Source organism: Pelophylax lessonae, assembly GCF_965119305.1.
Source record: "Pelophylax lessonae genome assembly, chromosome: 4".
NCBI classification, from domain to species: Eukaryota; Metazoa; Chordata; class Amphibia; order Anura; family Ranidae; genus Pelophylax; species Pelophylax lessonae.
Genome location: NC_138771.1, coordinates 299,690,525 through 299,716,020, shown reverse-complemented (window position 1 = coordinate 299,716,020; position 25,496 = coordinate 299,690,525). Strand labels below are relative to the sequence as shown.

Below are 25,496 nucleotides of genomic sequence, written 5' to 3'. Positions count from 1 at the left end.
TGTCAGCCGGGTCCTTAAAAAGGTCAGGGATTCCTCTACTGGGATCATGGTTGTTTCAACCTAGAAAACAGGAGGGACCACCGCTTTTTCATTCACTGCTGCGACCATGGAGGAATCATTCTCACTATCGGATGGATCAGGGGGTGCGATATTAAATCCCCCTGGCCAGGCCGCATCCACAGCGGCATCAGGCTCAGAATCAGATGAGACAGCCTGAGCAGGGGAAGGCGGAGTACACACGCCACTTTCACCTGGGACACTAAGGACTACAGGACCGACGTCAGTGCAACCATGGGAAGCTGAGGTTCCGAGGGAACTGCCACCTCCAAGAGGGGGTCAGTTGGGGAGATGTGACCCTGAGGCTCCATAAGGAAAGGAAGACCTTGCAGTACAAAAACGATATTTTGGCACCACTAAAGGATCACCGCAAGGCTAAGCGTACCTATCAGCAGAGAGAAAGATACCAAGGACCCCCAAAGACTCACCCTACCGACCTGAGAAGGGCAGAGAATTCAAACCCAGCTTCATTATGAATGCTATCCCTGTTCATATGTCCCGGGCACAGGAAGCGGAAACTAAGGAGGAAGAGGAGGAGCTTCAGCATCCCCACGAGGCTTCAGTTGTTTCCAGCATCTCCCAGACTAAGGGAAAATGGCCCCTGTGACATCATCCGACAACACAAACATGGCCGCCAACCAAAGACCAGCCAGACTAAGGGAATATGGCCACCATCAGCTACAAACACTGAAGCATGCTGCCAGGATCTTTCCTGCAACCTCTGCAAAGGGACCCCCCGTGAAGGTAGGACACAAGTTTAGGGGAGACTCTGCTGTGCACCCCCTGCACTATAGCCACACTGCAAACAGCAGGGCACGCACCTAGGGGTCTCCTTCACTGAGACCCCTCCAGACTACCAGGGCGAGACACACACTATCCAAGGACCCTTACAGAGTAGGAGTAGCGGGGGAGACCCCAGGGGTCTCTGCTGCATTCTCTCCCCTGGGACCCCCCACCAGACTCTAGGTCCAGAAGGGGGTAATGGGAGTGGGGGAAGCCCAGCTCAGTGAGGGATTTAAGGATGGGAGGAGGGAACTTGCAGGCAGGTCCAACCGTCACTGGAGGTTACCCGCATTCACTCCAAAGAAAAACACCAAAAGCAGAGAGGGTGGGGGGGCTGTACTTACACTTCCATGGTGCGGGTAACGCTCATGACAGAACTCCTCACCGCCAAAGTAGGAGAGCTGCGACCCTGCGAGACATTTAACTCACGGGCCAGCCTCTGTCTGTGAGGCTTTGTCACGACCGACCTAGCCCGGCAGTTGATTGTAGATCTCCCGAGAGAAAACAAAAAAGATGCAAGGAAGGAGAAAATTGCTAGGACCAGAGATCCCAGTCGGGAGCCTAGGTCCTTACTACTGACTAGACAGATTAAAACGGATTACCTAGAGCAGGGAGGGGGTCTATATACCAGCTGAGGACGGCCCATGGGTATAGTAAGGTGCTTTTTGTTCTGCCTAGTCCTACTCCTGGAGGAGGCAATATAACCCACTACCCACTAGTTATGATTTATGGAGCACTGTGTCCATCGATGAACGAAAGGGAAAAATCCCCTTCTGAAAACACTAGTTTCCTAGCCATGGTAATCCAGTGGCTTCCCTAAATACCTCCCAACTTTTAAGTTAAGAATGATGGACATTTCAGGGAGACAGCGACCTGCAGTGCGTGTAACGCACCACAGTGGAAAGTAGGTGTGGTTAAATTAAGATGGCTGGGAGGAGACAATATGCCACTCCCTTGGTGCCTTCAACTTCTTCTTTTAGCTGCAGAGGCAGCACCTGGTGGTGTAAACATGCTGAGAACGCGATGCTTTGCTACACAGCCGTGGCATGAATTATATCATGTCACGCTGGGCACTGGGTGCAGACACTGTAGATTCCTCTGCAGATCAGCCAGCAGGAGAGAGAAGAGGAGAATCTGGCTGTATTGCAGGGGAAGCTGGACCGGAGCAGGGGGCTTAGTAGCCCCATGCGGGATGGTCCCATTCATTCCAGAATGGTTGGAAAATATGCTATTACTATCAGTCAATGTCCCAAAATAAGTATGCAGATTATATCTGACTGCAATCTGGCTTTATTTTTGTCTGCTTCAGTGATTGAGTATGGATTTTAAGACATAAAATCAATGATTAAAAAATCTTTTGTAGCGGGCCTGTTTGATTAGTACAGCGGATCATTCACATTCTGAATTTAGGAAAATAATCTAACCAGTAAAGGGTGTGCTGTTTCTGGACACAAGATGGATTATGATGCTGAAAGCAATCAGGTATGCAGTGGCTCAGATGGGGCAGAAAAGACAGGAATTAGCATTGTAGCAAATGTGAACGAATAATATTGGGAAAAATGCATCATCATGATTTTCATGATTAGACTACCATTAAACATACCTGCTCCACAAAATGTCCTACAAGGATGATAACACCCCTTTGCATCGTCTGGCAGCTCCCCGGGAATGCTGTGCAAGTGAAGATAGGTAGAAATCCTGCTGGCCTGAATGGCTACTAAATTTCCACCAATACCTGCATGAAAAAAAACACGTTTCATGATAAAAGACATTTTATGTTCATCTAATAAACTGCAACTGTTTTGGTGTTAAAGTGTAGCTAAACATAAGAACCAAAAGTTTTATGGTTATATAAATATATGCCTTTTCTAGCAAATATCCTTGTTCATAGGGTTACAAACATGGCAGCTGGCTGACTGAAATGCGAAATGAACTCTGTCCAAAAAATTATTGGATTTGTCTTTTACCACTATATTTTGCAGTACAGTTCCGTATCAATTTAAATCAGATGTGCAAATAAGACCTAGAATCATCCAAATAACTTCCTGTGAACCCAGACTGTCATGGATAAGAAGTGTTATCAACAAACAGAGGGGGCAGCCTAGGCCTTCCTAACTTCACAAGTTATTTCCAAGCTGCTCAATTGGCCCAATCGCCCAAATATCACGCAGCTACCGAAATACCCCTCTGGGTGGCCCTAGAGTCAGTTGAATGTGATCCTCTTTCAGTCGCTAACCTCCTATGGCTTCGCCCCTCTAACCCCCGAACCATTATTAACCCTGTGACCCGTCATTTTTTCTCTCTTTGGGATTGCCTCAAACTCAAGCATTCACTCCACAACCCCAATGCTCTCATTTCTTTGCAACCCAGCACTCTACCCAGCCTGGACTTCACCCTCTTCTTTCCATGCATGGTCTTCTGCAAACCATTTTCAAGCCTATCAGCTTATGACCCCTTCCAGAATTAGGCTATTCCCCACTCTTAGGGAGTCACATAACATTCCCTCGGCCAATATCTCTAGATACCTTCAAATCAAACATTTCCTTACACCCCTACTTCCTACTAAAGACTCCCCTACTACTTCCATGTCCATTTTCAAACAAACATGTAAGGGCAATCCACATAGACAAGGTCTTATCTCAGCCCTCTACTCCAATCTTCTTACCACTGGATCCCCCTATTCCCTCCTTTGCCCCTAAATGGGAAAATTATTTTGCAATCACGCTAGATACCACAGATTGGAACAAAATCTGACAAATTACAAAATCCTTCTCACAGAATATTGTGGCAATCAAAACGAATTACAAGGTACTGACCCGCTGGTACTTGGTCCCTGCCAGGATCTCTATGTATCTCTATTCCTCTACTTGCTTCAGGGGATCCAATGATCCTTTCCACATATCTGGTGGACATGCCCGGTGGCACAGACCATTTGGTCCAGCCTGTTCAACATGCTCTCTACACTATTTGATGTGTCCCTAACTCCTGACCCATTTGTTGCATGATTAAATTTAAAGCAACCAGATTTAACGCAACGCCAATTTAAACTCTTTCTACAAATGACAACAGCAGCTAAGCAAACTATCGCCAAATCGTGGAAGACCCCTACCCTCTGTGTTCTCGCAGTTAAAATACGGTAACACAAGCCATGATTCATACTAAAATAGAAGCAGTCATCTTGGATAGAGTAGCCAAATATAAAGCCCTTTGGTCCCTTTGGGTGCCACATTTTCTTCCACCCAAGTTAAACAAATGCCTCTTGCTCCCATGACAGGCAATACCATATTTTAGCCTTTATACATTCTCCCAATTGGTTCGACCTAGGGGTACCTGGAACCCCCCCCCCTTTTTGCTCCCCTCTCCTCGATTCCCCCTCTGTCCTCTATCCTACACTCCTGATCTTTTACTTTTCTCCTCCTATGGTCTCCTTTCCTAAGTAGCCGACAACTTAGAACTTACCTCAACGCTTTAAAAGGCTTGCACGCAAAAGCATTTTTGATCTCAAGATCCATACACCCTATTAATTAGATAAAGAATCCTAATACAACCTATATACTCTCCACACACACTTAATTGTGTGACTCTAGAATGTATCATCCAATGCCTATTTTATACCCTATGCCTTTAACTATAAGTTACCCCTTCTATGTTCGATATCTTGACTATTGCTGTCGTTGTGTTACTTACTTACCTCCTTATACCTTTTTTTTTTTTTTTAGTCCATGTATGGACTATTACTGCTCTCTTTCCTAACCAATAAGATACTTGAACTTGATACTTAAACTTGATACTTGCACACCTACAAGCTTGTCATGAAGTGTGAACTTTTTATTGTATGATCATATAAATGTACAATGTTTGGGACCATGCGGAGACATAAGTCATGTCATCATGCTGATCTGGGCTTATAGCACTACATAAAAGAATGGAACCTATACTTCATTTTGTGAGCGCTGCTTTGCCCAGAAGGGCCGCCCACCACTGACATCAGAGGTGAATAGGAAGGACTTGTGCTGTCATTACTGTCCAGAGGACTGCATGAACTCAGTTAAGTATAGAGGGATACTTAAACATTAAATTAAAAATATTAATTTCACCAGGTATTGTCAGAGTGCCAGAATGACACAAGGAGCCTATTCTTAGTATTCTAGTGAACTGGGAATCACTGTCTGCTATACAGGAGAGAAGTTCTCAAATACACCCACTCACTATCTCTCACATTCAGAGAGCCTGATATAAATGTCAACAAAAAGACATTCAAAACTGCCCTGAGCTTATTTGGTGGGACTGTAGGTAACATGACGTGACCAATAATAATTAAAAAGGGGGTCCACATAGTGGATAGTCAGCAGGATAAAAACGACTTGTATACAATCTCAATTGGCGTGGTTAGTTCAGACATAGACTATGTCCTACTTTTTTTTTTGTAATATGTGACATCATCGGAGACATCTTTATCCACATCCACATTTGACGAAATATGTAGGACGTAGTCTATGTCTGAACTAACCACGCCATTTGAGCTTGTATTCAAGTCGTTTTTATCCTGAGAACTACCATTTTAACCGCTGACTATTCACTGGATTGCTTTAAGTGTTTAGTAACCTTTTTTCAAAATAAAAGTATTTTACGGTTTTACACTATGTGAACCCCCCTCTTTTTTCCTTATTGGTCACGTCTGAGGAACACCAGGGGTTTGTTTGGAAAGCCATGTTACCTTAATTTCCGGTCTAACCACTGAGGGATTCGCTATAAGTTCTGGATCATTATTTAAAGCTTGTCTAGACTCCTAGAACGTGGAGCCTAGAGATCTGGTAAGCTCACATCCCGTTTATTATCACGGTGGAGGTGCACCAGGTGGATATTCATTTAAACAATCTAATTTCTTTGGATATTAGTTCAATGGACTTTTTTTTGTTTTTTTCCATCTGTCACTATGCACTTTAGTGTTCAAGCACTATATGGATTATTTTTTAATGATTTACTTTGAACTTCATTTATTTAGCGCTGCAATTTTTATCATGTACTGTAAGAATACATTGACACAGCGGGCAGGATTCCTCAATTCATTTTGCTTGTGTGGATGGAGGAATCCAGTATTTTTTTTTTTTTTTATTCAAACAGCCCTCTGATTGATTAATTAAGAAAAAGACTTATCTATGGCAAGCATAAGAAGTTTATTATGAGGAAAGGGGGTGTGTGAAATCTGGATGTTACATATTACTAGAACTCCCCTAAATATAAATGTAACGGAACCGTCGACCCACACCGTACTTGTGGTCTTCCATCAGTATGTGGCTTCCTCCAGTCTGGTCATAGATGGAGATATTCCAGCCGCCCTATATACAAAAACTAGCCTGAACTTAGCTTGTATGTCTCTGAGCAACTAAGCAACTAACTCTTTATTGAACACAGGCACAAAAGATCACAACTCAGGGGACAATCCCCCCCTCCCCCTCTTTGCATAATAACAACACACTGGGCGGGGAACTACATTCTGTAACATGACACACAGGTGTATTCAACTTTCCAACAGTAGACAGTCTAGGAAGGGCTGCTGGAGAAATCCCCTCCTCCCCTCTAGAAGCTAATACACATGTACATCCCATAATAGGTTTAAGGCAGACAGAACAACAATATAACAAAGGAATGCAGGTACCTAACAATAACAAACCCCACCCCATCTCAACCTATCTAGCAGAGGTCTATGGGACACCATTTCCAATATTATAACAGTCTGAAAGGTGAAATTGTTCATCTTTATATATTTCTTTGAGGAATATTGTTCTTAAATATTGCTGTCATAGGTTCAACACAAACCACACATACAGAACCCAGGATAGCCGGGATAACACCAAATGCTGAGTCCGGTGTGGTTTTACAGCGAGTCTGGTTAGTGCAGACCCAACTGGGGTTCTTGGTCACCCTGTGCCCCTAATAGACACAGGGGACTTACACATAAGAGGAGACTAGGGGGCAGAGAGAGGGTTTTCCCAACCCCTCTAAGGTAAGCTGAGTTCCACAGGACCTCCAACCAAAGGGACTACCGTCACAATAAAGTATGTGGACTTTCATGGGTTTGGCATGCACAGGTTTTAATTGGACTTAAAAAGTGAATGGCAATTCTAGAAGTTGAGACACACATAATTAAAGCCCAACTCTCAAAAATAGATTTTATTTTGGACAGATTTTAAATGTTGTGTCCCCATTAGGGAAATTTCCCTTTATATCCTGCCAAGAAAGGAAGCAGTGAAAAAGAAAAGGGCAGGTTGTTTAAGAATATATAAGTGTATCTGTGGCTTTTTACTCAAAGCATATGTGCAAGAACTCAACCACAACCCCTACCATACTGCACTAGGAGTGCGTTATGTGCGGCGTTCAGGGATGCGCTTTGTACAGAGTTAAGGGGTGCTCTATGCACAGAGTGCAGAGTTAAGGGGTGCACTACATACCGGGTGCTGGGTTCAGGGAAGCACTATGTACAGAGTTAGTGGGTGCACTATGTACAGAGTGCAGTTCCAGGGGTGCCCTATGCAAAGACTGCAGAGTTCAGAAGTGCGTGCTACATACAAAGTGCAGGGTTCAGTGGTGCGCTACATATAGAGTGCTGAGTACAGAGTTCAGGATGAACAGAGTGCAGTTTCAAAAGTGCCCTATGCACAGAGTGCAGAGTTCTGGGGCAAAAGAATGGCCTGGGTGAGAGGGCCACATGAAATGGCCTGGTGGACTGGATTCGGGCGTGGTCCTTGTGTTTGGCACATGTGGGTTAGAATATATGTATTGCTCTCTGTATTTTTTTTTTTTGTCCTGTCAAAATTAAAAATGGAAATAATTGAAGAAACTCTTCTTTAATTCAATACTAACAAAAAACTTATGGCTGAAGTTGGGCTTTAAGGCTTGTGTTATTATTCAACCAAAAACGCTTCATCATGTCCAAATTGACTGGGAACCGTAACTGCAGTTGAGCCTAGTTCACAAATAATACAACACTAAACACATTCTGAGTAGGGTTGAGCGGACACCTAGATGTCCGTGTTCGACGGGTTCGGCCGAACTTTAAAAAAAAGTCCGGGTCCGTGTCCCGGACTTTTACCGAACTTTTCCCGGACACCGAACCCCATTGAAGTCAATGGGGACCCGAACTTTAAGGCACTAAAATGGCTCTAAAACACCAAAGGAAAGGGCTAGAGTGCTGCAAATGGCAGCAAAACGTAATTAAGAGCATGGCAAGTGCTCTGCAAACAAATGTGGATAGGGAAATAACTTAAAACAACAAAAAAAAAACAGAAAAATAAAACAATGTTCTTCTTCATCTCTGAAGGACGAGGCCCATATGGAGTAGGAGGGAGGTTGAGGTGGTGGTGGATGTGGCGGTGACATAGGCGTGCGCACAGGGTGTGCTGGGTGTGCCTGGGCACACCCTAATCACCTAGGGCACATAGCATTGCCAGTGAGGAGATGGGAAAGATCTCCCTGGGACCTGCTCTGCTCTATTTCTCCTTGCCTACAGGTACATGGCCCCGATACATTACTCTCCCTGCTGGCAAACACATGCATGTGTATTTCAACTTTGGGGTGCACACCTTAATGCAATAGGCTGCGCACACCTATGGGCGGTGTAGGTGGAAGCGGCGGTGGAGGAGGACCAGGGCCGGATTAACAGCATCATGGGCTTGGTGCTGAGGATTTTGAAGGGCCTTAAGGGCCGTGCCTTGCCATGCACCCAGAGGAGGAAGGGTGCAGCCATGCATGCCTAATTCAACATGGGATGCTGTCTCTGAAGCCCATAAACACATCCATGCATCGCCAACTGTCCCTCCTTGTCCGGCCTTCACGCTGTGTGGGGAGGTTCTGAGGGTGCTGCCTGGGGAAGCGAGCATAGAAGCCAGACTTCTGTGTTTACAAGTGACAGAAGAGCGGTAACAGTGAATATGGCCAACCCGGGGCCTATATAAAAGGTAGGGGCCTGGAGCTGCAGCTCCAATAGCCCCTACATTAATCTGGCCCTGAGGAGGAGGACGAGGTAGCCAACACTGCTTCTTTTCAAAAATTTTAAATGAGGGTACACCCCAAAAGAGTGAGAAAGAGCAAAAATGGAACAATGGGTGGGTAAGGTCGGTATCCATTGCTATTCTGCATAAGGTACGGAAAAGTCCCGTGGGATCCATGCCTGGTTCATTTTAATGAACGTGAGCTTGTCCACATTGTCTCTGGACAGGCGGCTGCGCTTGTCTGTTATAACGCCCCCAGCCGTGCTAAATACCCGTTCAGATAATACACTGGCTGCAGGGCACGCCAGCACCTCCAAGGCGTAAAGGGCAAGCTCAGGCCATGTGCCCAATTTGGAGACCCAGAAGTTGAAGGGGGCAGACCCGTCATTCACTACATGTAGGCGTGTGCACACATACTGCTCCACCATGTTGGTAAAATGCTGCCTCCTGCTAAGACGTTCCATCTGAGCTGCTGGTGCTGCTGTTTGTTGTGGCGTGCTGACAAAGCTTTTCCACATTTCGGCCATGCTAACCCTGCCTTCTGAGGTGCTGGCGGTGCCCTGGTTGCGTTGGCGACCTCCTCCTCCTCCTCCTCTGCCTTGTGCTTCCACTGTGGCCCCGCTGTCAGATGGGAATGCCAGCAGCATGGCGTCTACCAGCGTGCGCTTGTACTCGCGCATCTTGCGATCGCGCTCCAGTGAGTGAATTAAGGACGGTACGTTGTCCTTGTAACGGGGATCCAGCAGCGTGGCCACCCAGTAATCAGCACAAGTTAGAATGTGGGCAACTCGGCGGTCGTTGTGGAGACACTGCAGCATGTAATCGCTCATGTGTGCCAGGCTGCCCAGAGGCAACGAAAGGCTGTCCTCTGTGGGAGGTGTATCGTCCGTGTCCTCTGTATCCCCCCAGCCACGCACCAGTGATGGCCATGAGCTGGCCTGGGTGCCACCCTGCTGTGAACATGGTTCCATCTCCTCCTCCAGCTCCTCCTCCTCCTCATCCTCCTCATCCTCCAGAACTGTGCCCCTGCTGGACAATTGCGTCCCTGGCGTTTGCGTGTGCAGGAACCCACCCTCGGAGCCCCTTGCGAATGACTGCCCTGAAAGCCTTGGAAATGTTACCTCTTCATCCTCCTCCTCCTCCTCATCCTGTGCCACATCCTCTTCCATCATCGCCCGAATTGTTTTTTCAAGGAGGCATAGAAGTGGGATAGTTAAGCTGAGAACGGCGTCATTGCCACTGGCCATGTTGGTGGAGTACTCAAAACAGCGCAACAAGGCACACAGGTCTCGCATGGAGGCCCAGTTATTGGTGGTGAAGTGGTGCTGTTCCGCAGAGCGACTCACGCGTGCGTGCTGCAGCTGAAACTCCACTATGGCCTGCTGCTGCTCGCACAGTCTTTCCAGCATGTGCAAGGTGGAGTTCCACCTTGTGGGCACGTCACATATGAGGCGGTGAGCGGGAAGGCCGAAGTTACGCTGCAGCGCTGCCAGGCGAGCAGCAGCAGGGTGAGAACGCCGAAAGTGCGCACAAACGGCCCGCACTTTCTGCAGCAGCTCTGACATATCGGGGTAGTTTTTAAGGAACCTCTGCACCACCAAATTCAGCACATGCGCCAGGCAAGGGATGTGCGTCAAACCGGCTAGGCCCAGAGCTGCTATGAGATTTCGCCCGTTATCGCACACCACCAGGCCGGGCTTGAGGCTCGCTGGCAGCAACCACTCATTTGTCTGCTGTTCCATGCTCCTCCACAACTCCTGCGCGGTGTGTGGTTTGTCCCCCAAACAGGCAAGTTGTAAAACTGCCTGCTGTCGTTTACCCCTGGCCGTGCTGAAGTTGGTGGTGAAGGTGTTACGCTGTCCGGATGAGGAGGCGGTAGAGGATGAGGAAGCGGAGTAGGAGGAGTTAGGAACAGGAGGCAAACTGAAGCGCCCTGCAATCCTCGGTGGTGGAAGGACATGCGCCAAATTGCTATCCGCCTCAGGCCCATCCGCCACTGCATTTACCCAGTGTGCCGTTAGGGAGATATAACGCCCCTGACCGTGCTTACTGGTCCACGTATCCGTAGTTAGGTGGACCTTGGCACAGATGGCGTTGCGCAGTGCACACCTGATATTTTCCCCCACTTGGTTGTGCAGGGAAGGGATGGCTTGCCTGGAAAAGTAGTGGCGGCTGGGCACGACGTACTGTGGGACAGCCACCGACATAAGGTTTTTAAAACTGTGCGTCTCCACCAGACGGAATGACAGCATTTCAAAGGCCAATAATTTTGAAATGCTGGCATTCAGGGCCAGGGATCGCGGGTGGGTAGGGGGGTACTTCCTCTTCCTCTCAAGTGTTTGGGAGATGGAAAGCTGAACGCTTCCACGGGACATTGTGGAGATGGTTGTTGGTGACCCAGGTGGTGGTGTTGCTGACAGATCGTCTGTTTGCGGGGTGGCAGGTGCCGGTATCACTACAGATGTGGCTGGAGCGGCCGAGACTGCAGCAGAAGAGGAAGCAGGATGAGCCAGAGACGTTTCTTGGTTTTGAAGGTGTGTACTCCACTGCAGCTCGTGCTTTGCACTTAGATGCCTGATCATGCAGGTTGTGCTCAGGTTGAGAAGGTTTATGCCTCGCTTCAAGCTCTGATTGCACAGGGTGCAAACCACTCGTGTCCTGTCATCAGCACATTTTCTAAAGAACTTCCACGCTAGAGAACTCCTTTGAGCTGACTTTGGTGCGCTCGTTCCCTTGCTGCGTTGGGCAGTAGCGGGCGTAGTGTCTAGGGCACGGCCGCTCCGCTTCTGCACCCTGCTCCCTCTTCTGCTGTGCTGGTGGCTCTGTGCGACCACCGCCTCTTCCTCCAAACTACTCAGGTCACCTGCATGACGTTCATTCCATGTGGGGTCGAGGACCTCATCGTCCTCCACATCATCTTCCACCCAGTCTTCACCCCTGCCCTCCTTGTCGGTCTCCACAATGCTGAACGCCGCAGCAGTTGGCACCTGCGTTTCGTCATCATCGGAGACGTGCTGCGATGATCCTTGCATGTACTCATCTTGAGAAATAAGTGGTTGGGCATCGCTGCACTCAATCTCTTCCACTTCTGGGGCAGGGCTAGGTGGATGGCCCTGGGAAACCCTGCTGACAGAGTCCTCAAAAAGAATAAGAGACTGCTGTATGGCTTGGGGCTCAGACTGCTGGCCTGATTTGCAAGGGGGTGAGGTGAAAGACGGTTGGACATTGGCTGCAGGTGCCAACTCTGACCTTTCTGCAGTAGACTGGGTGGGAGACAATGTGAAGGAACTGGAGGCACTGTCAGCAGCAAACCAATCTACTATCGCCTCAACTTGTTCTGGCCTCATCACTTCTAGGGGCGTTTGATGCCCTACCAAATACTGATGCAGGTTCTGTCGCCTACTCACACTTGAGGAAGGTGTTTCACTTGTGCGTGTAGCTGGCACAGATCGACCACGTCCTCTCCTTGCAACAGGAGCTCTACCAGCAGCACCACGACCCAGGCCACGGCCCTTATTTGACGGTCTCCTCATATTTCTGTAATTTAAGATCTTGCCCTAGAAAGGTTTTTATTGAATAGCGGAATAGGAAATATGATCCAAAAAAGTGTATGTATCTCGCACGTACAAAACCACACTAGGCCCCAATTACTATTGTTTCTACCCCTAAAAGGATGGATGAGGAGTAGGAGGAGTATGGAACAGACAGCACCCTCAAATCTTCAGAAGTATGAGATGAACCCCAAAAACTTGGAAAGGTGGATCTCACACGTACCGACACAGACTATCCCGCAATTCAATTGATCCTCAAAGGTTTTTATTGAATAGCGGAATAGGAAATATGATCAAAAAAAGTGTATGTATCTCGCACGTACACAACCACACTAGGCCCCAATTACTATTGTTTGTACCCCTAAAAGGATGGATGAGGAGTAGGAGGAGGAGTATGGAACAGGCAGCACCCTCAAATCTTCAGAAGTATGAGATGAACCCCAAAAACTTGGAAAGGTGGATCTCACACGTACCGACACAGACTATCCCGCAATTCAATTGATCCTCAAAGGTTTTTATTGAATAGCGGAATAGGAAATATGATCAAAAAAAGTGTATGTATCTCGCACGTACACAACCACACTAGGCCCCAATTACTATTGTTTGTACCCCTAAAAGGATGGTTGAGCAGTAGGAGCAGGAGTATGGAACAGGCAGCACCCTCAAATCTTCAGAAGTATGAGATGAACCCCAACAACTTGGAAAGGTGGATCTCACACGTACCGACACAGACTATCTCGCAATTGAATTGATCCCCAAAGGTTTTAATTGAATAGCGGAATAGAAAATATGATCAAAAAGAAAGTGTATGTATCTCGCACGTACACCACCACACTAGGCCCCAACTACTATTGTTTGTACCCCTAAAAGGATGGTTGAGCAGTAGGAGGAGGAGTATGGAACAGGCAGCACCCTCAAATCTTCAGAAGTATGAGATGAACCCCAAAAACTTGGAAAGGTGGATCTCTCTCACACGTACCAACACAGACTATCCCCCAATTTAACTGATCCCCAAAGGTTTTTGATTAAATAGCGGAATAGAAAATATGATCCAAAAAAAGTGTATGTATATCACACGTACACAACCACACTAGGCCCCAATTACTATTGTTTGTACCCCTAAAAGGCTAGATGAGGAGTAGGGGGGGTATGGAACAGGCAGCACCCTCAAACCTTCAGAAGTATGAGATGAACCCCAACAACTTGGAAAGGTGGATCTCTCTCACACGTACCAACACAGACTATCCCCCAATTTAACTGATCCCCAAAGGTTTTTGATTAAATAGCGGAATAGAAAATATGATCCAAAAAAAGTGTATGTATATCACACGTACACAACCACACTAGGCCCCAATTACTATTGTTTGTACCCCTAAAAGGCTAGATGAGGAGTAGGGGGGAGTATGGAACAGGCAGCACCCTCAAACCTTCAGAAGTATGAGATGAACCCCAACAACTTGGAAAGGTGGATCTCTCTCACACGTACCAACACAGACTATCCCCCAATTTAACTGATCCCCAAAGGTTTTTGATTAAATAGCGGAATAGAAAATATGATCCAAAAAAAGTGTATGTATATCACACGTACACAACCACACTAGGCCCCAATTACTATTGTTTGTACCCCTAAAAGGCTAGATGAGGAGTAGGGGGAGTATGGAACAGGCAGCACCCTCAAACCTTCAGAAGTATGAGATGAACCCCAACAACTTGGAAAGGTGGATCTCTCTCACACGTACCAACACAGACTATCCCCCAATTTAACTGATCCCCAAAGGTTTTTGATTAAATAGCGGAATAGAAAATATGATCCAAAAAAAGTGTATGTATATCACACGTACACAACCACACTAGGCCCCAATTACTATTGTTTGTACCCCTAAAAGGCTAGGAGTAGGGGGAGTATGGAACAGGCAGCACCCTCAAACCTTCAGAAGTATGAGATGAACCCCAACAACTTGGAAAGGTGGATCTCTCTCACACGTACCAACACAGACTATCCCCCAATTTAACTGATCCCCAAAGGTTTTTGATTAAATAGCGGAATAGAAAATATGATCCAAAAAAAGTGTATGTATATCACACGTACACAACCACACTAGGCCCCAATTACTATTGTTTGTACCCCTAAAAGGCTAGATGAGGAGTAGGGGGAGTATGGAACAGGCAGCACCCTCAAATCTTCAGAAGTATGAGATTGTGTTCACTGCACCCCACAAAGATTGAGTTCACTGCACCCCACAATGATTGTGTTCACTGCACCCCACAAAGATTGTGTTCACTGCACCTCACAAAGATTGTGTTCACTGTACCCCCCAAAGATTGTGTTCACTGCACCCCACAAAGATTCTGTTCACTGTACCCCACAAAGATTGTGTTCACTGCACCCTAAAAGGATGTTGTTCACTGCACCCCACAAAGATTGTGTTCACTGCACCCTAAAAGGATGTTGTTCACTGCACCCCAAAAAGATTGTGTTCACTGTACCCCCCCAAAGATTGTGTTCACTGCACCCCACAAAGATTGTGTTCACTGCACCCCAAAAAGATTGTGTTCACTGCACCCCAAAAAGATTGTGTTCACTGTACCCCCCAAAGATTGTGTTCACTGCACCCCAAAAAGATTGTGTTCACTGTACCCCCCAAAGATTGTGTTCACTGCACCCCACAAAGATTCTGTTCACTGTACCCCACAAAGATTGTGTTCACTGCACCCCAAAAAGATTGTGTTCACTGTACCCCCCCAAAGATTGTGTTCACTGCACCCCACAAAGATTCTGTTCACTGCACCCCACAAAGGATTTTGTTCACTGCACCCCAAAAAGATTGTGTTCACTGCACCCCAAAAAGGATTTTGATCACTGCACCCCAAAAAGGATGTTGTTCACTGCACCCCAAAAATGATTTTGTTCACTCCACCCCAAAAAGATTGTGTTCACTGCACCCCACAAAGATTGTGTTCACTGCACCCCAAAAAGATTGTGTTCACTGTACCCCCCAAAGATTGTGTTCACTGCACCCCACAAAGATTCTGTTCACTGTACCCCACAAAGATTGTGTTCACTGCACCCCAAAAAGATTGTGTTCACTGCACCCGAAAAAGGATGTTGTTCACTGCACCCCAAAAAGGATGTTGTTCACTCCACCCCAAAAAGATTGTGTTCACTGCACCCCACAAAGATTGTGTTCACTGCACCCCAAAAAGATTGTGTTCACTGCACCCCAAAAATGATTTTGTTCACTGCACCCCAAAAAGGATTTTGTTCACTGCACCCCAAAAAGGATGTTGTTCACTCCACCCCAAAAAGATTGTATTCACTGCACCCCAAAAAGATTGTGTTCACTGCACCCCACAAAGGATTTTGTTCACTGCACCCCAAAAAGATTGTGTTCACTGCACCCCAAAAAGGATGTTGTTCACTGCACCCCAAAAAGGATTTTGTTCACTGCACCCCAAAAAGATTGTGTTCACTGCACCCCACAAAGGATTTTGTTCACTGCACCCCACAAAGATTGTGTTCACTGCACACCAAAAAGGATTGTGTTCACTGCACCCCAAAAAGATTTTGTTCACTGCACCCCAAAAAGATTGTGTTCACTGCAGCCCAAAAAGATTGTGTTCACTGCAGCCCAAAAAGATTGTGTTCACTGCAGCCCAAAAAGATTGTGTTCACTGCAGCCCAAAAAGATTGTGTTCACTGCAGCTCACACACAGAAAAATGGATGTGGATCACTGACACCTGCCTATCTCCAATCCCACACCACACAGCAATATCGATTGTAGTTTGTAGAACACAGTTTCCCTAAAATTCAGCAGACTCTGTCCCTAACAGGATTGAGAAGAGATCGTAGATCAGGATTGAGTGCAGATTCACCCCACCCCCCACACAGCAATATCGATTGTAGTTTGTAGAAGACACTGACCCTATAATTCAGCAGACTCTATCCCTAAAATGCCTACAACTCGCCCTGCCTAAACACTCCGACCTGTCCCTCAATTCTATCCGGACACAAATGGTTTTTTCCTGCCTATCTTTCCCTAATCAGCAGCCAGCACATTGATGTGTGCTCTGTCCCTTAGCTAAGCAGCAGAATGACGCTGCTGCGGCGGCTGCCTCGAACTTATAAAGACTTGGTCACATGCTTCAGACGGCCAATCACAGCTACTAAGACATTTGCAGGCATGGCTGGGATGGCTTAAGGCACACCAGTTAAACGATTGTTGATTGGCTGTTGAAAGCCCGCCATGAAAAGAGCGCCAAAGCATGCAAAACCCGGAAATAAAACGACCGAACACGGATTTTTACCCGAACATACAGTAAAGTGTCCGTGTCCGTGTTCGGGTAAAAAAAATCCAATTATTCGGTACGAACACGAATAATACAGTCCGTGTTCGCTCAACACTAATTCTGAGTAATCATTTTAGCTTATGCCTGGATCACTTTCAGCATGGCTCCCTAAAAACACACCAGTCATTACCGAAAGATAGGGGCGTCCATTGCTGCCCTCCTAAAAACACTGGTTGACTGGCTGTTGCATACAGTACCTAGATCAACTATGCACCAAATAACAATTGGAGAAAAGTCTGCATCTTCGTATTTGTTTCAGGTCAGGGACTCAAAGTGTTACGCCAACACATGCATTACAGATAGGAATTTTGGAGAAAGTAATGGCAGCCCCCATAATAATTGTCGCACGCAATTGTATTTTGATGTCTGCACTGAAAAACACTAAACCTAATAAACGTTCAAAAAAATAAGCGTCACAATTAAATGATTTTAATCTGCTAAAAAGACCATATCAAAATGGCTGCCTTCAAGGAGATTTAGGTGTGCTCACACATGCCTCACACATATACCCAATGGCCTAACACAAAATGGTTTAGGTTAGATAAAGGCAGTAATAGGCATCACAAAATATGTGAGACTTTTTACTGATCTGTATTAGACTTTTTTTTATTTTTATGAAATTGAAGATACTACCGACATGCATTGCCCACTGACATGCGTTTCTGTCTGGTGGCACTGTTCTCTTGTGACCAGAAGTCTGTGGTTCCAGTATCCTCTCCCACGTGTCTACCTGCAGCTTTGTACCTCTGCCAATACATACTGCATCTTGCTTTTACTTTGCTTCATACTAAAGACTATAAGAACAGAGGAAGAGGGCACAGCTGACAGCTCTAATTGGAAGATCTCATTGCTTAAGCTCCTGGGTAATAATAAGCAACTGTGTACCATCTGCATCTACCCAATACTGTACATTTGTGTTTTAAATGGACTATGGCTAACCCGGGAAAAGCAAGGGATGATCCAGATTTGAGGATTTCCAATACCCTATACGGCAGTACCGTGTACCTGAGGCAGTTTGCACAACAGGATGGAGAATCTCCCTGCCTGAGCACCCAATCCTTTCCTAGACTATAGAGAAGAGAAAAACTCTAAAATCTATGTATGTGCCACCATCAGGAACATGCAAGTATTGCAGAGGGTCCTAGTGCTCTAATGTCCGAATGTTGAAAATTAAATGATGATGTAGTCACTTGAAGTATCCCAATTATGAGAAGACACAAATGTGCACTGCTAGATTCAGTATTTCTTTACTCTATGACTGCTGCATTTTGGCTTTGAAGGTTTTCTAGCATACTGTGCTCTTCCAGTGTGGTCAATATGAATAAATCAGCTGCTGTTTCTTTGCTCATTATTGCCTATATGGTGTATGCTTTATTAGAAATGCCATGGATATGTTATGAAAGAACCCAGTGGGCTTCAAAAGCTATTTGAAACAGCTTTCCTTTAATCCTCAGTGCAAGGCATCCTGTTATGGATGTACAGATGATAGCATGTGCCCTCCTTTTGATGCTAAAAGCATCCTTTTTCTCAGTTGTTGCTTCTAAGCTTTTTATCCTTTCCCATATAGGTCATCTGCGAGTGCTAGGTCTAAAGCATGAGTAGCCTAAATAAATAGGCTGGCAGCCTGCCACAGATCATGGTGAAACCGATGAACAGTTAGCAAAGTACAGCAATCCCTTAAAAACCAATGAGCCTAAAATACAACTGGATTTTAGAAAAAGTATTCAGAAGAATAAAGCAGCTATTTTCCTAGCCATTTTAGATCTTTGTCAGCCCAGGTAAGCACTTTGCTCTTTAAAAGTTCCATTCTTCAATTTTTACACCTCTACAAAAGTAGCAATTATTGGATAATGCACTTTCACCCACCTTCCTACCTCTGCATTCAAGTAAACAGAATAATATTTATCATCGTTAGTGTTCACAGCCACCTGTACAACCCTATGTGTTGAGAAAAAGATGACTCTGGCTATATGTAATGATGGTGTCTGCCCTAGATCACATGCTGAGTAGAAGTCAGGGACTTTGCCCTTATCCTTTAAACTAGACTCACATCCAGCTTGGTATACAGAATTGTACAGATGATAGGGAAATCCCATTTTCCTTATTAATATTGGACCACCAATATCTAATAATGAATCCCAAGCGTGGTTACCTTAGTGGACTTCATTTAAATTTCCAAGAGTTATAATCGGTCGCTACTTACCCACTAGTCCTGTATATACCACAGCCAAAATAAGAATAAACTAGTCTCGTACTAGGCAAGCACACACCTAATTTGATCATCTTCGCCAAGCTGGAAAACAGGGGACTACTTGGCGAAAGTCATCTATAGCTAAATAATTTGTTACATTTTCTATAATTTTTACATTTCTTATCTTTATTCTTGATCGGTCATGTCAAATCTCGGAAAAAAAACAAAAACTTAAACTATCATGTTGCCGTGATAAAACAACAGGGGGCAAAGAGTGCTGGATATAATAAAAACTATGCTGTTAATGGGCAGACTGGGGATCGTAAAGAGTTCTTTTTACAGCAAACAGATAGTTAATTTGTTTTAGTTTTTGGGTGCAGGGGTCAGAGTGGGGAGTCACCATGGTAAAAGGGTGCCTATGCTGCATGGGCTATGTGAGGAGTCTATAGATCACAGATTATCAACCAAATGGTAGATAAAGAGCTGGGGGATGCTTCAGGAGGCACTACTTTTTACAACCATTTTGTAATAAAAATGTACATTTTTAGCAAATGGTAAATCATACATAAAATAGAGATCATTAAGCATGTTTAGCAGAACCATAACTTGTCATATGGAAAACATCTGACCTTTCTTCCATCTTTTGTTACATCTCAGTGCAATTGTTACCATTTGGTCTACTTGCTGCCACGTCCTATCTACATACACTCATTCAAGCAATGCTTGCAGCTCACTGCTCACGGTGGGCTTCCTGACGGTGACATATAGGCCTCATGCAAACAGCACATTTATTTATTTCTCCTAGAAGCCAGGAGCATTTTTGCACTGGCGGCGTTTTTCTTTTTCCTTGTCTGTAAAAGCCCCTGCCACTAAATGCTGTTAAAAGCCTGTGTGCGCATGGACATTAAGCGAACATGCAGGAGAGTTTAGGAAAAAAACACCAGACGCCTCTAGAAGCAGCAGTCAAAATGTCCCCTCTGCATGAGGCCTAACACCACAAGCCAACGTCAGTAGTAACTTGAAATTCATTGCAAAGGGTGACAAACATTGCCAACTCACAACAGTAAGTGCCAAACCAAGAACATTTATACCTGGATTACCAGGTGGTATTCTAATAAAAGCCGTAGGTTAAATTTTATGGCATTTTGGTGATTAGGTTTTCATCTATTTTAATATGTTCAACACTATTCTGTTTTCTCAGGCATTTGATACAGAAGCCCAGTGTTTGAACACATAACCGTTTAAAGAACATGTCAGGTAGCCAGGATATCACAAACCAATGCCTTCCCAAAGAGGAATCGGATATATCGACATGAACGTCACAAGATATCGTCAGAAGCTTCATATGGAGCTGCACAAGGAACCAGCAAAGAGGCTGAAAGTGAAACATTGCTCTGTGGCACAAGACATAAGAGGCCTGAACAGATGCAAATCTCCTTTGATGTTTTTGAAGGACTGACATTGGCTTCACACATCACAGAGCCCCGCACTAGTTCAGAAAGATACAGCATATTGTGCAAAGGGTCTATTCTTATTTTAAGAAAACAGAATGTTCTGTATGCGTGCCAAATGTAATGGTCAGTTATGGCTGGGTGTATTCTATAATATATGTTTAACTATTTCTGAGGCCCGGTCAATAACGTTGGTACTGAAGCTTACAACAGAAAAGCAACAGCATTAAGCAGAAAATGAAAATATTGAGAAATTTGTATAATGTAGATTTATCATCAATAAAAGCAATGCTTAATTGGTAACTGAACTACACAACTTCTAAACCTCTCTAGAATGACTAATGCTATGTGGGATTTGGGTATGAAAAGAGGTATAGTCCTACCAACTGTGTAACTTGCCTGTCCTATTTACCAGAAACACATGCAAATGTTGTCCCATAACTGCCTACTAAATTCAAAGCACAGTGCGGAGCATTTACTGCTGCCTTTAGCAAATAGAAACATGTAGGCATATTACCTAATAAAAATCATAATGAGATACTAATGTTCATTTTCCTCTAGAATAGTTCTATACCTAATAAAATGTAGCCACAGGACCGAATAGAAAACAATGAACATAAATAGCTGAAGGGTAGTCGAGATTGCAGTTTAGTGACAGCTGGCAGAAATAGTATACAGCTCTAGGCCATCTCTTGCTGGGTAATAATTATAGCCAGATTAGTGGAATGGCCACGCTGTGTTAAATAAAAGAGGGTAGTAGAGCCATAGATTTGGTGAAAAGATGGACCAAAACTTCTTGTCTTTTTCTGTCTCAATGCACCTATCAAATATTTAAATAATAGGTTGATAATGTGCAGTCATTCTTGGTGGGCTGGGTAAGTGAAGAGCATTATTACTAAAAGGTTCTTGATCTTGGCTTACATTGTGCATCATGGGCCACAGGAGAGTAGCTCCCACCCCCAACTTCAGGTGACAGTGTTGTAGGGGTGTAAGGCTGGTCCTGTCATTATCTTAACACATTTCAGGACTATGTGAGCATGAAAACATGTATTCTATATATGTGTACTACACACTTATGTTCATTAGGAACTGTGTGAACATAAGGATTTGTGTTCATTGTAGCCAGGAAAGACACCATAAAGGGATTGCATTACTGAACGCAGGTCCTACTTTTGATAGCCTGTGTTACTGTATGCTAGGCAACTTTTTTCAGAAAGATCAAGAAACTGCATATTTCTCTCAGCATTGGGTTCCCTGCCTATCTTGGCAGCATGCTAAAAGGCTGAGCTGGCTGCCAATCAGGCATCTGGGTGGAACCTGACATTGTCAGGATCCTTCTAGAGCAGAGTTTCTCAAACAGGGTTCCTCCTGAGCTTGCTAGGGGTTCCTTGAGCAATAGGCAATTTCTGCCTCTCCGATAAGTTTCCAATGACACCATTGTTCCTTTTAGCTATCTGTAAGAGGGTAATTCTTCCCAATGATGACAAGAGTAAGGAGCATTCTTCCCACTGACTGTCACACTAATGTGTCATGAGTTGTAGATTCATTTAATTCAAGGGTTCCTCTGTGTTGAAAAGGTTGAGAAAGGCTGTTCTAGAGCCTGAGGGGCTCTGTGATGTCAGCCAACAGTGGGCCTTAGCCTGCTGTTGGCAGGTTCTGGGTCACAGGACAGCACAAGTAAGTGCACTCCGGTGACCCAGAAGAGAAGTACGGCCGAAAAAGTTTGGTCATACTTATTTTAAGTAAATACCCTCATTTTATTAATATGTTTATTCATTTTTTTTACATACAAGTGAAGCTGATCAGTAAAAGTGGTAGGAAACTTTTCCTCATGAGTGGGAGGAAACAAGAATGACAATGGCAATCAAGGCTGTTTAAAGAGGAGCTTCAGTCTCTCTCAAAAAATGTAAAGTCAACTTCCATAAATACTGTAGCTGCTGACTTTTATTATAAGGACACTTCTAAGCCGTGCTACACTTTGTGAATGCATGGAGGGGGGGGGGGGGTGCAGCGATATGAGAAGTGGGAGTAGGTACCTGTCAAAAAAAGGCACCTGCTCTTCTTCCAAAAAACATCCAAATGGTAAAGAAGGGCGGAGAAGACAAACAAGCTGAACTTCCTCTTTTGAGTGAAGTTCCACTTTAAGCAATAACATTATTATTTTAGGTAGATTTAAGCCAATAACTGAGCAGTTTACACAAACTACCAAAAAATCAACAACAGTGCTGTGGTTTTTATAATAAAGCACAGCTATCTTGGCAAACTGAGCACCATTGAAGAACAATCAAGATAATAATAAAATAGAAAGTAAAGCTTTTATGCGACTAAATAAAAAATATTAGTTTAAAAAACTCAAAGTCATGAATGTTTCCCTTTTAAATCTTACCAGGTGACAAAAAAAAAAAAAAAACAGTTGAATGATAAAGGTTTTAAAATGATTTCTCATTATTTTTGATAAAATAATAATTTACAGTGAATGCACTGCATGTCTAAAAAAAGGAAACGGAGATAAAGAAAATCATCTACTATTGTAGAGGGCAAATTATGACAAGGGGAGAGTAATTAGAAGATAAATCACACAGACTTTAGGCTCGGTTCACATATATGCGATGCGGGAAGGCTGCGAATTCGCAGCCTGTTCCCACATCGCACACGCACCCCCGGCAGTTCACACTGCCATATGCGATACGCTGGGGGTGTCAATGTAATCTTAACGACACCCCCCGTTTGATCGCATATCGCAGTGCGATCGTGCAGTTCGCACAGGATGGGATCGCACAAGTGTGAACCGCTGTGCGATCCGATCCTGATGCGGCTGCAAAAATGCCTCCTGTGCGTGTTTGCTGCGGGAGCGATGCGAATTTAGCCATACAGTTTGTATGGCTAAACTCGCACCGCACAGCTGATCGCATGTAATGTCGGAGCAGTGCGCTCCGACATTACATGCGAACCCCGCACACGCACAAGTGTGAACCGGGGCTCAAATGCCATTTTTCTTTACATGAATAATATAACACTGTATGCCAGCATAGAGGAGGAATTTGTAAAAATAAGTATCACATTACAAAAAAACAAACAAAAAAAAAAAAACAAACCCACACACACCCCTTAAGCACCTGTTCAAATAAATCTAGTTTGCAAATTTTAAATGACATCTTTCAACAACTTCAGTAAAATGTACTGGATTTCAGGTAACTATGCATCCTTGTGAGGTAAAATGCATAAATAAACCACATCCCGCTTTTTCCCTACTAGCTAGAATGATATTATATATATATATATATATAGTATTGCTGTCATGGAAGCTCATGCTACCAACCAAACTCATAGACGGAATGGTACCATCACCATCACATACATCAAACACAAGTTAACATATCTGCTTGGATTCTAAGGCTCCTTTCACACTTGTACGACTGCAAAGTCATTCAATTTCGAGTGTGACTTTGGAGTGCATCTTTAATGCGATTTGCATGCAACTTTTAAACTCTTTGCCACTCAAGTCATATTCAAGTAGTGCAGGAACATTTTCAAAGTCGCATCGAATAGCAAGGGTTCCACTGAAGTCAATGGGCTGCAACTTGTCATGCGACTATGTCTCCAAAGTCGCATGACAAGTCGCACAAGTGTGAATGGAGCCTAAATGGTCAGTCTACTAGAAACTGATAGTTTGTTTTTTGTTAGATGCTGGATAGGACCATAACCAATACGTGATAAAGCACATAGCAAAACCATTAAGGGACACCCTGTCACTGTAATCTACATATCAAAGGCAATAGTTATGCAGGATTTATGCAGGATTTATTCTTAGCAACCGTAAGCAGTCTCTAACTATAGACTAAACTTTTACTTTTGGGTGGAGTGACCCTTTAACAGCTTTTGCAAGAAGTGTTATTGATCTAAACATTACTTACAACAAAATACACAGTACAAGGGCATCTACTGAGGATGATCAGAAGTAAAATAATAGCTTAAAAACAGTAACTCTTTAACAATTTGTTTGTTTCCTACGTAGATGTTACTGAAACAAATAAAAGGAGGTAGTCACTCCTTTCATAGAACTACAATGATGATGCAAAATTGTCTGCTGCTAATTCCTCCCAAGCAAATTTGATGATGTCCACTGAGACAGAGAGGACAGTTATCAGAAAACTGGTCATCATTCAAAAGGGTTTCTTGAGACTTAATTCACAACAGATTCTGAACATGCATTGCATTGCTACGGTAGCAAAATTGTGTTGTGAGTTTGCTGTGTATGGATTCTCTGCACTGTAATGATGAAATGTTGGATTATTGTACAATACCTGGGACCTGTGTGCTGATAAACATAATAGATTAATTCTTGTTAGCTATCAATTCAGATACAATTCTTTACAGTTTTATTGTGCCACTCCAATCCACAAGACAATGCCAACTCCTGGAATTTACCCTAAATTAAAAGCCCAATTAACTGGGCCTGAGAATAGATTGTACAGAGAGTTACTTTTCTTCATATACAATCTAATATTTGCTGCATGGCTGTAAGGAGCTGATGTTTATAAAAAACCTCCTCCAGCTGTGACATAAATGTCATCTTTATATGTGTGGGTGAGAAGCTTATGAATTATCTGGTGCAGCTCATTGAAAAAGTCTGTGCTTGGAAGGCACATATTTAAAGGAGATCAATGGTCACAGCATATGCGTCCATTTCATAATATCAGTATTGTAATAGCAATACAAACAATAATTATTATTGACAATCCGATATAAGGCCAGTGAAAAATCTCCTTTCCTATTGTTAGTGCTGTTTGTCTGCTGCCTTCTCTTTCCACAACTTCCTGGATGCTTTGCAGCTTCTCCTCTGCTGTTTACTTTCCATTTTTAATGACTACATATCCCATGGTACCTTGCAAGCAGTGATTTCTTTTCTGATTCTGGCTCCTGAAACTCCTCCTCTCAGCACCTCTGTAGTTCAGAAGTGAAATGTGTGACACAACGGTGCTTATTCACACTATGTGTAAATGTTTGGGGATTTTCACAAAGTACGTTTCCAAACATCAAGATCGTTATTAGTATAAGTAGGCTAGAAATAACTAAAATACATTGTGGAAATCAATGTGTATTATATAATGTTTTTTAAATTTT

At 44.2% G+C, this 25,496-nt stretch overlaps 1 protein-coding gene across 1 annotated transcript in view; it reads right to left on the bottom strand.

Moving 5' to 3' along the window:
- Positions 1-25,496, bottom strand: part of SLC41A2 (solute carrier family 41 member 2) — a 156,587-nt gene that overhangs the window by 26,705 nt on the left and 104,386 nt on the right. Inside the window, exon 9 of the mRNA XM_082253115.1 lies at positions 2,444-2,575. Within this exon, the coding sequence (XP_082109241.1) occupies positions 2,444-2,575 (132 nt within the window). The remainder of the gene's footprint in view (positions 1-2,443; positions 2,576-25,496) is intronic.